General features: G+C 33.7%; 2 protein-coding genes across 3 annotated transcripts; both read left to right on the top strand.

Moving 5' to 3' along the window:
• The first annotated feature begins 5,408 nt into the window (after nucleotides 1–5,408).
• On the top strand, nucleotides 5,409–8,458 carry LOC114190386 (cyanate hydratase). The gene is made up of 4 exons (XM_028079243.1): nucleotides 5,409–5,730; nucleotides 6,814–6,885; nucleotides 7,807–7,915; nucleotides 8,163–8,458. Exons 1-4 carry the CDS (start codon nucleotides 5,462–5,464, stop codon nucleotides 8,196–8,198), a joined length of 486 nt encoding a protein of 161 aa, XP_027935044.1. The 5' UTR covers nucleotides 5,409–5,461; the 3' UTR covers nucleotides 8,199–8,458.
• Nucleotides 8,459–11,001: 2,543 nt separating this feature from the next.
• Nucleotides 11,002–14,616, top strand: LOC114191994. Of its 2 annotated transcripts, XM_028081489.1 has the most exons (6): nucleotides 11,004–11,713; nucleotides 11,782–12,751; nucleotides 13,065–13,339; nucleotides 13,570–13,641; nucleotides 13,849–13,957; nucleotides 14,172–14,616. In XM_028081489.1, the coding sequence occupies exons 1-6, from the start codon at nucleotides 11,007–11,009 to the stop codon at nucleotides 14,205–14,207; spliced, it is 2,169 nt and encodes a 722-aa protein (XP_027937290.1). In that variant the 5' UTR covers nucleotides 11,004–11,006; the 3' UTR covers nucleotides 14,208–14,616. The 2 variants fall into 2 exon arrangements, 1 of the variants encoding a protein (XP_027937290.1); XR_003606049.1 differs by lacking the exon at nucleotides 14,172–14,616 and having other exon boundaries at nucleotides 11,002–11,713; nucleotides 13,570–13,732.
• Nucleotides 14,617–15,446: the final 830 nt, after the last annotated feature.

Raw genomic sequence — 15,446 nt, 5'->3', positions numbered from 1 at the left:
CCTTAAGGCAATGGGTTTATGGGCCTTGATCCTTATATGGTGCTCTACTTTCTCAATACTGGTCAATGTGGGACTTAGACTCACACTTGGATTCCTAACATTCTCCCCCTCAAGGGTGAGTCCCTTCAACCACATTGGTACACTCCCCCTCCAGCGGAAGCATTCCCAACCACGAGTACCCCTTCTCGTACCGCCGTTCATCTTAACGGGACACGCTTACCTGGAACAATCATCAATAAAAGTAACAAAGTAAAGTGCACCACTAAATGACTTTACCTTTAATGGGCCACAAACGTCAGAATGCACCAATTCAAGCAATTCTGACTTCCTTGAGGGAGGATGCTTCTTAAAAGATACTCTGGTTTGTTTACCAGCCATGCAATGAGAACATTTCTCCAATTCTGCATTTCTCAATCCCATAAGCACATCCTTTTTAGCTAAGCAGTTAAGCCCTTTCTCACTTATATGACCAAGCCTCCGGTGCCACAAAGATGCCTCCATATACATAGCATTCACACTGTCTTTAGCAACCAAAGCTTTAGTCCAATACAATTTAGATTGTCTCTCCCCTCTGGCCATAACCAAGTTACCTTTAGTGAGCTTCCATTTACTAGAACCAAAGTGATTGTCATAACCACAATCATCAAGCAACTGCACAGAGATTAAATTAAAACGGACATCCGGAGCATGTTTGACTCCTTTAAGCAACAACTGCACTCCCATGTTGGTTTGCAGGCAAACATCACCAACACCAATCACTTTAGACTCACCATCATTACCCATCTTCAACACTCCAAAATCACCAGAAGTGTAAGATGTGAAGAACTCCTTCCTAGGTGTAACATGCAGTGTAGCACCACTATCAATAATCCACATGCTCTCATCAGATACAAGATTAACGGACTCAAAGTCACGAAGAAGAACAAGATCACCATCTGTAGCAGTAGTGACACGATCATCATCATCATGATCATTCTCTCTCTGTTTGCCCTTCTTGTCTTTGTTCTCCTTTTTCCACTTAAAACAGTATTTCTGAATGTGTCCAGTTTTATGACAAAAATGGCACTCTAAATTCTTGTATCTTGACTTGGACTTGCTCCTACTCTTCTCTCTACCACCTTTATGTTCCTTTTTCTGACTTCTCCCCCTAGCTTCTGTAACAAGCATCTCAGACTGAGATGAAGAACCATGTGCCTTCCTTCTCATCTCTTCATTAAGAGCACCGCTCTTTGCCATCTGAAAAGAAACAACACCATTCGAGGCAGAGTTCGTAATTGAAACCCGAAATACCTCCCAAGACTCTGGTAGAGTATTAAGCAACCATAATCCCATAACTTCGTCATCAAACTTTATGCCCATTCCTGACAATTGATCTAGGAGCCCTTGAAACTCATTTAAGTGATCAGAAATAGAAGAATTCTCCCTGTACCTCAAATTCATCAAGCAATTTAACAAATACAATTTATTATTGCCCGACTTAGAAGCATACAAAGACTCAATCTTCTCCCACAAAGCTCTGGCATGTGTCTCATTAGCAATATGATTATAAACATTATCTTCAACATATTGCCGAATAAAACCACATACCTGTTGGTGCTCAAAGTCCCATTCTTCTTCAGACATAGAATCTGGCTTCTGTGTAGCAAAGACCGGAAGATGCAATTTCTTGACAAATAATAAATCTTTCATCTTGCCCTTCCACAAATGATAATTTGTACCATTCAAAGCAACCATCTTTGCATTTGCCTCCATCATTCAAGCAAGTAAATATAGCCCAACCAAGAGCTCTGATGCCACTCTGATGGGGAAAACAATAACAAACAATATACCAGAGAATGCAGCGGATATAATTTCCCCTAACTTGCAAGAATCTATGAGGAGCAATAATCAAAGAGCAGCAATAATAAACCACCAAAAGCACAAATAAAAGGCACCAAGATTTTTAACGTGGAAAACCCCTCAAATCAAGGGTAAAAACCACGAGTCGTCCAGACCAAAGAAATAGCTTCACTATGATCAACAAGAGTACAAAAGAGTCTTAATCAATAGCACAAATTAGTGCCAACACCCAACCAATTAACAAAGCAACAAAGCTTTCAAATAGAGAAGAACAAGAGAGGAAAACCTCTACAAATCACTGCTGCAGTGCGAAATTAATATCTCCCAACTCAGACCTCGTATCAAAGATCCGACCGGTCAGAATGAAGAGCAATGAGTTCCGAACCTGCTGTAAAAATTTCAGCCCGATCCAACGGTGAACGAATCCGCAGCGCCGAATTTACTGCGACAGCTCTATGAAAAACGTGAACAGAATTTTCCCTCTACCTCTCCCTCTATGTGTTAGGGCTTTCAGTGTATTCTGACTCTATTGTTCTGCCTCTCTCTTTATTTTATAGCCTCCTCTCCACTAGGTTTAAGTGAGACATGGGCTTCTCAAATTTTGGGCCTTTTCTCCACATAGGAAGGGAGCCCAATACCCAACAAATCTCCCCCTCACAACTATGTGGAGATAACCGCCAAACCGGCGATCTCACAACAAACTTCAAACTTTCCTCTTGGCAATGCTTTAGTCATCATATCAGCACCATTATCATCTGTATGAACCTTTTTCAACTCCAACAACTTAGCATCCAAAGCATCACGTATCCAATGATACCTCACATCAATATGTTTGGATCTAGAATGAAAAGTTGGATTCTTACCAAGATGGATAGCACTTTGGCTATCAACAAACAATGAATAGTTATCTTGCCTAAAACCAAGCTCCTGCAAGAATTTCTTCAACCATAACACCTCCTTGCATGCTTCAGTAATAGCAATGAACTCTGCTTCTGTAGTAGACAACGCTACACACCTTTGTAGTCTTGATTGCCAAGCCACAGCTCCTCCTGCAAACTTTATCAAATAGCCCGAAGTGGACTTTCTGGAATCAATATCCCCAGCCATATCTGAGTCTGAGTAACCCATCAAAGTAGGTTTATCACCTCCAAAACAAAGCTTCATATCAACTGTACCATGAAGATACCTCAAAATCCATTTCACAGCATTCCAATGCTCTCTACCTGGGTTTGACAAAAATCGACTAACTGTACCAACAGCATGTGCAATATCTGGTCTTGTACACACCATCGCATACATCAAACTGCCCACCGCAGATGCATAAGGAACTCTACTCATATTGGTCTTCTCAACTTCATTTGAAGGACTCTGTTTAACACTCAGTTTAAAATGAGTAGCAAGAGGAGTACTCACAGCTTTAGCATTTTCCATCTGGAATCTCTGCAACACCTTCCTAATGTATTGCTCTTGTGATAGATAAATCTTCTTTTCTCTCCTATCACGTGAGATATGTATGCCAAGAATCCTTTTAGCAGCTCCCAAGTCTTTCATGGCAAAAGACTCGCCAAGTGTCTTCTTTAACCTGTCAATTCTGGAAATATCTTTCCCAACAATAAGCATGTCATCAACATATAATAACAGGATAATAAAGTCATCATTAGAAAACCTTTTAACAAAGACACAATGATCAGAAGTAGTCTTCTTGTAACCTTGCTCACACATAAAAGACTCAAACTTCTTATACCACTGCCTTGGGGCCTGCTTCAAACCGTATAGACTCTTCCTTAGTCTACACACATAATCTTCCTTGCCTTTAATAAGAAAACCATCAGGTTGCTTCATGTATATCTCTTCCTCCAAATTACCATGAAGGAAAGCTGTCTTCACATCCATCTGCTCAACCTCCAAATCAAGAGTAGCAGCTAAACTTAGCACAGTTCTGATGGATGACATTTTCACCACAGGTGAGAAAATCTCATTGAAATCAACACCCTTTTTCTGTCTGAAACCTTTCACCACTAATCTGGCCTTGTACCTTGGAAGCGTAGAATTTGAATCTTGTTTCACCCTGAAAATCCACCTAGTTTCCAATGCCCTTTTGCCCTTAGGCAATTTCACCAAGTCGTAAGTGTGATTAACCAAAATAGTGGATCAATTCAATCAATATATGAATGTATTATATACATGTACTCCTCATAAAGGTTAGCATTTATCATTTTTCTTTTCAAGAAATGTTGAAATATTTCATAATTAATTATACGTTTATTCAAATCCTCGAGGGTATATATATATATATATATATATATATATATATATATATATATATATATATATATATATATATATAGGGTTAAATATGTTTTTGGTCCCTTAACTTTCAGTGAATTTTGGAATTAGTCCATTTTGAAACTTTGGACCAATTTAGTCCTTCATCTTTCGAAATACGTGGATTTAGTCCTTTTAATCAAATTTTGTTAGGTTTATTTGATGTTTCGTACGTATTTTAAGATTGTATTTGAGTTGTTTATACTGTTTGACACATTTTTGCTCTAATTTTAAGTCAAATACTATTGTGAAATACGCTTGAAATGTCAAATAAACTTAACAAAATTTGATTAAAAGGACTAAATCCACGTATTTCAGAAGATGAAGGACTAAATTGGTTCAAAGTTTCAAAATGGACTAATTCCAAAATTCACTAAAAGTTAAGGGACTAAAAACATATTTAACCCTATATATATATATATATATATATATATATATATATATATATAGATTTAGTTAACGCGTTATAAGAACACATCATTTAAAAATATAGAATTTTCCATCTATTTTTAAGATTGAAATATTATGATTTCATTTTATGTTGAATTTTTAGTTAATTATATATAATATTATATAAAATTATGCCAATATTTATGAGATTATTTTGTTATTAAGATACAACGAGGGAATACTAATTTGATACTTCATCGTATTTGTTTCTTTGGATCAAAGCAATATTTTATTATAAAACCCAGATCAATTTATCATTACACCGTAAACAAATTTATTTATTGGCAATACAAAAAAGTTCTTTCAAAAATTAAATCGCAAAGTGGGTGATTTGCTTATGTAAAATCACATAATTTAAACCCACGATAAAAGATTAGGGTTAAATATATATTTTTTTTCTAAATTTTCAATAAATTTTAAAATTAATTTATTTTAAAAATTTAGACCAATTTACTCATTAATTTTTTGAAATACATGAATTTAGTTTTTTAATCAATTTTTTTTAAATTTATTTAACATTTTAAACGTATTTTATAATAATATTTGACTTAATATCAAAATAAAAATATGTTAAAAATATAAACAAATTAAATACAATCCTAAAATATATATTACATATGACATATTAAATAAATACAATAAAATTTAATTAAAAAATAAAATATTTCGAATGATGAAAAACTGAATTAATTTAAAATTTTGAAATAAATTAATTGTAAAATTAAGTGAAAACTAAGAGAAAAAAACCATATCTAACCCTATTAATTATTTGGCATATATAACGTGATTCGACAACCAACGATGTAGTTCAATATCAAGATCAGTGTGTCTGTATTTGCAGTGTGAGATGGAGCAGAACAAAGAAAGCACAGTGGCAAAGCTGCAAGCTGTGAAGCTTGAGAGTGGGAAGTCCTACAATCAATTAGCGGAGGAGACAGGGCTCACCAATGTCTATGTTGCTCAGCTTCTCCGAAGACAGGCTCAGCTCAAACCCGACACTGCCCCTGTTCTGCGGGCGGCGCTGCCCGGCCTGTCCGAATTCCTTCTGCGGGAGATGATGAGACCCCCTTTGAGATCTTATGATCCTAATCTTATCCAAGACCCCACTGTTTATAGGTATTCTTTCTTATTTCTATGGGGTTATTCTCTGTGAAACAAAGGTTCGATTTTTACTTTAAATTGTGGTGGAAAAGTGTATCTGTTGTGTGGGGTGAAATGGGTTATTTGGAGTATAATCATGGCTCAATCCAAGACCCACTGTCTATAGGTGTCTCCTCCTCTCCCACCCCATTTCTCATTTATATGATTACGAGAGCTGTGTAGTTATTGTTTGTGTAAAAGGTTGGGATTTTACTTGAATTTGTAGTGGAAAAGTGTATCTGTAGTGTATGGTGAAATGGGTTATTTGGAGTATAATCATGAACCAAATCATCGATTACTGTTTTTTAGGCTTAATTGCTTGTTAAGTCTGAGGTTATCGCCATTCATATTCCTATTGCGCCAATTGGGTTCTACCAAATATTTAAATATTGGATGGAATTAGGATGGTGGGCATTGATTGGGTAACACTTGAAGGACACCCAGATAGTTCAATTAGAACCTGTGGATAAGCATCGCATGATTACGACATTTTCCGGACTAAATGATTAATTAAAAACTGTTTTAATGTTCACTGAATCATGTCAAGTTATTACTAATGTGTCAAAACATGATTTACTGAATGATAGTGGAAAAATCTTTTATACTGGTGATGGTGTGTTAGTAGTGCAAGCTACAGTTTCATTTATATGAATGCAGCCAGTGTGAAGACAGTTAAAAATTATTCTTAGATGCAAAATTGTAAGTTGTGGCCCTCATATCTTAAGTGTCTGTGTTGATGATCAAGCTGTTGTGAAGTAAACGTGCATCTGTTGTCTTGTCTGTGGTGAAATTGCCAAATGCTTTTGAAGAGAGACTTTCTCAGAAAGTCTATAAATAGTTTTCCTTTGGGAGGTGTCTTCTTTTTGGTATTGAAAGTCTTTGACTTTGGTGACAGGGAATACCCTGTGTGAAAGGATGTTTTTTCCTTTGTAAACATTGTCTTTTTCAGCCAATAGTGAACAATTCCATTTGGGAGTTTATCTCTGGTTCTTCTCTGTCTCGTTTTTCTGGTCTTTGTTTCAAGGTACCTAAAAGTTATGTTGATGTTCTATTTCATAGGTTGAATGAAGCTGTAATGCATTTTGGGGAGAGCATCAAAGAGATAATCAATGAGGAGTTTGGTGATGGGATGTAAGTTTCAATTCCACACTCATAAATTTCTCCCACATACTGAAGGTGTTTTTGTTTGGTGTTTTACTTTACATCACTTGAGTTGATGATGCTGTTGATTGTATAATGTTTCTGAATCATTCTGCTTTAAAGCTCAATGAAGAGAAGAAAAGTATATTGCTTTAAGGAAATAATCAACATTTTTATTTTTGATTCTTGGTACCAGTTCAAATTAATTTCTTCATCTCCATTAACCATAAACTGTTAAAACCTGGTTTTATTTTCTGATCTTGCAGTTGGTTATATACATTTTTTTGTATTGAGCTTTGAACCTAAATGTGCACTAAGCATGTGCTGATGCTATGTGATAAATCAAGACTTCTTTGCTATGCAACTTGGGCAAGCTCCAGAAAAGCCTAGAGAGAAAAGAGTCTTAGCATTAGTCTAAGTCTTAAAATCTCAATAAATGGATGACATTTTAAATCCTGTTGTACAGTAAAATTCAGAAACCTAGGGCCAAGGGAAGCATCATATTATAAACTGATTTGTTGATTTATGGAGTTCTAAGAGGATTTCAGACAAGACACCCAAAGACATCCTAATTTTCGGAAAGTTTCAGTGTTTCTTCTTACCGATCTAAGTGATTCAAACTCTTCATCTAATGCTTACTAGATGTAGTGAATGATTTTTGAATGAGGGAACAAGTGTCAAGGTCTTGTATCAGTTCTGATTTTAAAGGAATACACAGTCATAAATAAAGAATAGAAGATTTTGATAGTATATTTTTTAGAAGATTGTGAGTTTGATATTAGAGGTGATAAAGCATGCCATACTCATCAAACGACATGAATGAATGAATGAATGAATGAATGAAAATTACTGTCATAAATGTAAAGTATGAAGATTTTCTTTCTCATTATTTTTTGTTCATTTCATATTTAGCATGTCAGCAATAGATTTCTACTGCTCAGTTGACAAAATTAAAGGAGTGGATGGGAAGGATCGTGTGGTAGTGACATTTGATGGAAAATATTTGCCTCATTCGGAACAGGTCAGTTTCTTCTTATTCCTTTTTTCTGTAAGATTTTGATCCACACAGTATTCAATGATTAAACTATATTTGTGAAGCATAAATATCCACACACAAACATTCTTACTGCATATGATCTACTGTATAAGATTGTTGTTGTTGATGTTGTCAATGGTAATGAAATTAAATAAATAGTTATTCTGACAAAATTGTTTTCAAACATTCCTTCTTTTTGTGTATTTGAAAACTCTTTTTCCAATGTGAACAGAAATCTGAGCACATGGTTTCAATAAGAAGGTCATAGGGGAAAAAATGAGAATCTTCAAAGGAGGATCAACTGCGAAATCTTCAAGAACATGTTGTATTTGGTCACTGCTATTTTGTGTTGCCAATAGAGAGACAATGGAAGAGAAAAATAAAAAGTTTATGTTATTGGTTTGTGGCTAGGAGATTTCATGGCACTTGGATCATAGATTTTAATGTCAGAAACTTGGTAAGATGCAGAAGTTTGTATTGTGCATTGTTGAGTAAGTGAAACAAACGTAATAATTTTAATTTTGTCCATCTCTGTTATGTACAACTTTTCTAAGACAATTGAAGGAGAAAGAACAAATTTTTCAAAAAAAAAACCCTAAAACATATTTAAACCAATTTCATACAGAATAAGTTTATTCATTTAACTTATTTTTGTGTTGAACTTTTATTCAAATTTTTTGTTAAAATGTTTAAGATCTGAAAAATGTAAACTACTTATTATTTATTTATCCTAACATATACTTGATTGATCTTAAAAGTTTTGTAAATGTATTACTTGCGTTATATCATAGTATTACAGGTGCTTTACTTCATAATGTTATTACTTGACTTTTAATTTAACCCATAATGGGATTTCATAAAATGCTAAGGTTAAAAATAATATTTAATAATAACTTACACTATATTTAATTTTTGTTGAAAATACAAAGACGACAATATTTATCATTTTGTCCGTGTATATAATTATTGAAAATAACCTATTATGGTACGAATGGAGCACGTCACTAAGTTATGTCATGACGAACAGCACATGACAAAACAATAAAGTAGCTTTTTGGGTTAGCCTACTCCAACCTTAACCTTATCCGGAACTACGTATATTCTGTTCTAGTATATTGTCGATCCCTCCGCCAAATGATCCATTGAGAGTGTGTTCCTCAAAGTTTTCAGAGCCACTATACTACCAAGGGTGTTATGCAGCGACATTGTGACATTCGAGGACAATGTTTGCATAGTAATGCTACAATAAGCTTCCACTTATAAGTAAGGATGAAAATTTAGTGATCTATTTTTTTTATAAAGATAGTTTAACCCACTTTTATTGACTTATTTTTAATCCATTCTTTCAATAACCATTAGATTATCTATTTTGATTTTTTTTAAATGATGTGATGTGATGATCTAATGGTGATTGAAGTAATAGATTAAAAATGAGTCAAAAAAGTAAGTTAAAGTACCATTGTCCTTTTTTTTTCTCGGTTTGAAAGAGCCGATCAATCCAGAATATGACAAAACGATTTCTGATTAAATGTCCTTTTATGTACAACATTCCCAAAACAATTGAGAAAGAACAAGTTATTCATCAAAATAACCTAAAAATCACCTATAAAATAAATAAAAATAAATAAATTTTTTATTTTTTATTATCATCAAAAAAATATATACATATATACGTAACACATGTATTTTTACTGATATTTTTATATTTTTATAATTGATCAGAGTTTGCTAATTAATTAAATCAAACTACAAACTACTCACAAAAATTCATTTAATTTAATGGATTAAGTCAATGCAATCCATTTATCAAAAAGTTCTTTGACTTTTGGAGGCAACGACTGGTTGAGAATAAAAAATGCGGTTCTATGTCTATTCTTCATAAAAAAAGTTATTTTGACACTCTTCGATAATTTAATAATAGGTTTAATTATATTTTGATTTCCATTTTTGTTTTAAAATTTCAATTTGATTTTCTTTTTTGAAAAGTCTCACCTAAGTCTCCAATTTTATATAAATGTATCACAAATAGAACTGTGACCTAACATGGTTAGACAGTGTTGAAATAATAATAAAGACCATTAACATAAAGGTTATTAACGACGTGATAGAGAAATAAAAATATTATTTAATATTTAAACAATTAAATTAGGGTTTATGTTCATAAATCATATTGGGAATATTGATGGTTCCTCTTATTCGAAATTTGATTGGAATTACACAGAGGTTGCAATGTTCGATCTAAAGTTTCGTCTCTGTTCATGATCTCAAGGATGGAGAAGTAATTAGCAAGGAGCTGCTTCCGCTGGTTTGAAAAGCATGGAGCTTCTCATAACATAAATCCACCTCAACAACCACGAACATGATTTACTATAATTTAACACAAAGGACATTTTTGATACATTTAAACAAAATTGGGAACTTAATTAAAACTTAAAAAAAATAGGAACTAAATTGAGATTTTGAAACGAAAATAAAGATAAAAACATAATTAAATCTAATATATATTATAAATTTAAAATTAGAAAAATAATATAAATATAATGAAAATATTTCTAAGTGCAAAGTATTTTTAAGTTAAAATTAAATTATGTTATTGACATAATTTTGGTTTAGTGCGTTTTACATTAAAATCAAATCATAATTAAAAATCGTGTCAAGATGATAAATTTGATTTAATGTTTTAAATTGAAATTATATTAATATGACCCTATGTTAATTCAGTTTTAGTAAAATTCGTATGAGGTTGAATTATTTGAATTTTGAAAATGATTTCAATTAAAGTTATATATGTCATATTGACCTGACTTGTTATCATCTTAATAAGATTTGTCCATTTTCATAATTTATTTGAAAATTGTGCATTTTAGTAATTTTTGAAAAAAATTGCACCGGATACTTTTGCAAACATTATTTAACTTTTCATTCATTCTCATTTATGTTGAGATAAAATTATACCCAATGTCATGGAAACACTAGAGTAGGTGAGGAGAAGAGATAATATCATAATAACATGCCACGTGTTTTATGTAGAAACAAGTGTTCTACGTAGAAATAAGTGTTTTGACTATAGTTTCCAATGGTAAGGCAAGGAAGTTCCCACTTCAATGTGAGTATCAATAGGTGCCTATCAGAAGAGGAATGCAAATATCCCCAAATCAAATCCTATCTCTCTACCTTAAGAAAAATGTCAATTCCTCCACCAAATGATCCATCCAGAGGATGTTCCTCAGAATTCTCACAACCTCTAGGACAACAAGATTTGGCTGAAGCTCGAAATTTGTTGGAGAATCTGAACCGTGTCAACGTTGTTCAAGGAAACTTGACAGAAGTTGTATACAGAACAGGTGACCAAGATCTTGATATCCGTCGCCCTGTGTATCGTTGGGACAGAAGGCCCTACCAAGACATCTTTGCGAACGGCTTCCAAGCATGGCCACAGGGACAAACTCCCAACAACACTTACTATGATCTGCTTCACTTCATTCAACATGCAGGTGCTCCTCTTGATCCCAACAGGCCTCCAACTACAACACACGCCTTTGTCAGCACCACTCTCAATAATGCATGGCAACCAACCCCTTCCACCCAAGTCCTCCCACCAGGTTCTCAGATTCAATTTTATCGCTATGAAGTTTATGCTCCTGGTGGCATTTGGGTCGCTGTCACCCTTGGGAATCGATACTCCTACGTTTCTCAGGCTGAGGTTTGCTTTGCCGGAGGCATTGCTCCTCAGTACATTCGATCCTGTCTCATATTCACAGCAACACGTGAAGCCGGATCAAGGTTCTATCTCATGCTATTTTTATAATCAACAACTCATCTTATCAATCAATAACTTATACTGTGTGCAGGTATGTGAGATTACGGAGAGAAACAAGATTGATCATAAACAGGAATTTCAATCCAGAGTCCGCTCCTTACAATCAAGTAGTTATTTATATCCCTGTTTACTACTACAGGGATGATAACGGTGAAAACAGATACCTACCAGAAGAGACTTATCCGCCTATGAGAGAGAAAAGACAGGTCTTGGAAGCTGATAACGATGCTGCTCTTGACTGGTATACTACTAAAGTTGTAGAGGTACCAAGTTACATAGATTCTGCATTTCGTTCATCAAAACCAAATGAAGTTTATTTCTTCTTAAAAAATAAGTATGTGCAAGTGTATTACACTCCTGGAGACACAAAGGATAAGATCCTCACTGATCTGCGTTTGATCTGTGATGGCTTTCCATCACTTCTTGATACGCCGTTTGGAGAATATGGAATAGACTGTGCCTTCGATACTGAAGCTAGCAAAGCATATATCTTCTCCACCAATCTCTGTGCCTACATTGACTATGCTCCAGGAACTATGGATGACAAGATACTGTCGGGTCCTATGACAATTGCAGCCATGTTTCCTGTCTTGAAAAACACTGTGTTTGAGAATGGTATAGACTCTGCATTTAGGTCAACCAGAGGCAAAGAAGTTTACTTATTCAAGAACAATAAGTATGTTCGCATAGCGTATGATTCGAAGCAGCTTGTTGGCAGCATTCGCAACATCGGTGATGGGTTTCCTATTCTGAAAGGTACGATCTTTGAAAGTGGAATCGATGCGTGTTATGCTTCTCATGTGGAGTCTGAAGCTTACCTTTTCAAAGGAGACAAGTATGTGCGCATCAAATTCAGCCCAGGTACATATGATGACGCTCTTGTGGGTGATGTGAGGCCTATCCTCGATGGTTGGCCATGTCTTAAGGGCATTCTGCCTCTCGATAATAAAGGAATTGATACTCATTCTCACGCTGATCATGAACAAGCTGACCCTGATCCGGTAATATTTATGAGATTATTTTGTTATTAAGATACAATGTTTGCAAACTAGTTTGATGCTCTATCATATTTTTGCGGATCAATGCAATAACTTTTTACAGACCCCAGATCAATTTATCATTAAACTGTAAACAAATTTGTTTATTGACTGTACAAAAAGTTCTGATCAAAAATAAATCGTAAAGTGGTGATTTGCCTTTGTAAAATTACATAATTTACACACAATAAAAATTAGCAATTTGGCTTATATAACAATGATTAAACAACCAACCATGTAGTTGAATCTTAAGGTGAGTGTGTTTCTGTATTTGCAGTGTGAGATGGAGGAGAACAAAGAAAGCACAGTGGCAAAGCTGCAAGCTGTGAAGCATAAGAGTGGGAAGTCGTACAATCAGTTAGCGGATGAGACAGGGCTCACCAATGTCTATGTTGCTCAGCTTCTCCGGAGACAGGCTCAGCTCAAACCCGACACTGCCCCTCTTCTGCTGGCGGCGCTGCCCAACCTGCCCGAAGACCTTGTGTGGGAGATGATGAGACCCCCTTTGAGATCTTATGATCCTGAACTCATCCTAGACCCCACTGTCTACAGGTATTGTTTTTTAGTTCTTTGGGGCTATTCTCTGTGTAAAAAAGGTTCGATTTTTACTTGAAATTGTGGTGGAAAAGTGTATCTCTTGTGTGAGGTATAAAAAACGTCATTTTACACTGTCATGAATGTCTTGAAGTGATTGACATGAATGTTACATAGTACTTTTGTATAGGTTATTATATCAAAAGTATACTTTATTTGTTGGGTTGTGTTGATGTTCTATTTCATAGGTTGAATGAAGGTGTAATGCATTTTGGAGAGAGCATCAAGGAGATAATCAATGAGGAGTTTGGTGATGGGATGTGAGTTTCAATTACACACTCATAAATTTCTCCCACACACTTATGGTGTTTTTGTTTGCTGTTTTAGAAGACTGTGAGTTTAATGTTAGAGGTGATAAAACATGGCATACTCTTCAAAGGACATAAATGAATGAATAAATATTACTGTCATAAATGTAAAGTATGAAGATTTTCTTTCTCATTAGTTTTTGTTCATTTCATATTTAGCATGTCAGCAATAGATTTCTACTGCTCAGTTGACAAAATTAAAGGAGTGGATGGGAAGGATCGTGTGGTAGTGACATTTGATGGAAAATATTTGCCTCATTCGGAACAGGTTACTTTCTTCTTATTCCTTTTTTCTGTAAGATTTTGATCCACACAGTATTCAATGATTAAACTATATTTGTGAAGCAGAGCAGGGTTATTAAACACACAAACATTCTTACTGTATAAGTCAGTTGTTGTTGGTTTCAATGGTAATGAAATTAAATAAATAGTTATTCGAACAAAATAGTTTTCAAAGATTCCTTCTTTTTCATTGTGAACAGAAATCAGAAGACATGGTTTCAAGAAGAAGGTTATAGGGGAGAGAATGAGTTCGAAATCTTCGAGACTTGTTTCTTCCTGCAGCAACAAGAAGTAGAGGTTCCTGATGTAAGAAGACAAGGGCAAATTAGTCATTTCTCTAACACTATAAGGGTGCAGATTGAAATCATGGGAATGGAAGAACAAATGACCTCTGTTTCAATACTTTGCTGAGTATTTCTTCCTGCACCTCCATATTTTCTTCAGGGAGAATGTTAAATTTTTTAATCAAAGGTACTTAGGTCATTTTAATAGGGTTATGGGGTGCAGGAAGAAATTTTGGGGGTCCAGGAAGAAGCCTACCTTGCTTTGCTTGAATTGAAGTTTTGGTTCCGCGTTTCTGTAATAAAGACGGTGTTTTATTAACTACATTTTATTAATTATTTAGTTTTATTACTTTTTTGATAAGGAAGTGTATTCAATATAATAGAAAAATAATACTGATAATAGGAGTTTCATTTGTTATCAGAATCATCAAGTTAAAAAATAAATTAGTATATTAAAAGTATTTTATTGATTTTTCTTTTCTTAGTATTTTCTGCAATAGTTAATTATTTAATTAATATAATATTTAGTTTTTTAAATAATTTTAATTACTATTTCCAATTTTATTAATGATTATTCCCTATTAAATTATGTTTCAATTTTAATTTATATTCATCTATTAGTTGAAGACATTTTAGTAATTTACTTGATTGCATAACTAATTTAATTTGTGTCACATCAATCAAATTAACTTTTTCAATTATTTTGATTAAGTTTATAATTTTTTTCTTAATTTTAATTCTTTTTTTATCTCTCCACTCCACCCCAATTTAAATTTAAACATTATTAGGGAATAAGGGATGAAAACACAAGAGGATTAATTGTATAGTCACAAAATTTTCACCCTTGGATGGACTGATGCTCTTATAAATGACAAATAAGAACAAACAATCTAATTAAAAAAAATTAAGTACACTTTGTAATGTTATTTAAAGGATTAAACTTCTCTTTTATAACCATTAATATATTTTCTTTGACAGTAAATACACAAAGAAATTGTTTATAAATCCGAAACATTTCTTTCATAATGTCGAAATCTGTTTTGAAATGAAAATTGTGTAATTCAAAAATTAAATATATTTTATGTATTGCATAATTTAAAAATGTATTATAGATTTTACAATTTCAGATCTGAAAAAATATTTGACATTATATAATCTATAATATATTTTTAAATAGTATAATTCTAAACA

Source organism: Vigna unguiculata, chromosome 7 (genome assembly GCF_004118075.2).
Source record: "Vigna unguiculata cultivar IT97K-499-35 chromosome 7, ASM411807v1, whole genome shotgun sequence".
Taxonomy (NCBI): Eukaryota; Viridiplantae; Streptophyta; class Magnoliopsida; order Fabales; family Fabaceae; genus Vigna; species Vigna unguiculata.
Note: the sequence above shows the minus strand (reverse complement) of the source record. Positions and strands in the feature narration are given on the sequence as shown.

Coding starts and splice junctions, on each gene's coding strand:
- LOC114190386 (XM_028079243.1), top strand. CDS start 5,462: ATGGAGCAGAACAAAGAAAGCACAGTGGCAAAGCTGCAAGCTGTGAAG. Junction 6,886..7,806: donor GAGGAGTTTGGTGATGGGAT/GTAAGTTTCAAT, acceptor TTTCATATTTAG/CATGTCAGCAATAGATTTCT. Junction 7,916..8,162: donor ATTTGCCTCATTCGGAACAG/GTCAGTTTCTTC, acceptor CAATGTGAACAG/AAATCTGAGCACATGGTTTC.
- LOC114191994 (XM_028081489.1), top strand. CDS start 11,007: ATGGTAAGGCAAGGAAGTTCCCACTTCAATGTGAGTATCAATAGGTGC. Junction 13,340..13,569: donor CTAGACCCCACTGTCTACAG/GTATTGTTTTTT, acceptor TCTATTTCATAG/GTTGAATGAAGGTGTAATGC. Junction 13,958..14,171: donor ATTTGCCTCATTCGGAACAG/GTTACTTTCTTC, acceptor CATTGTGAACAG/AAATCAGAAGACATGGTTTC.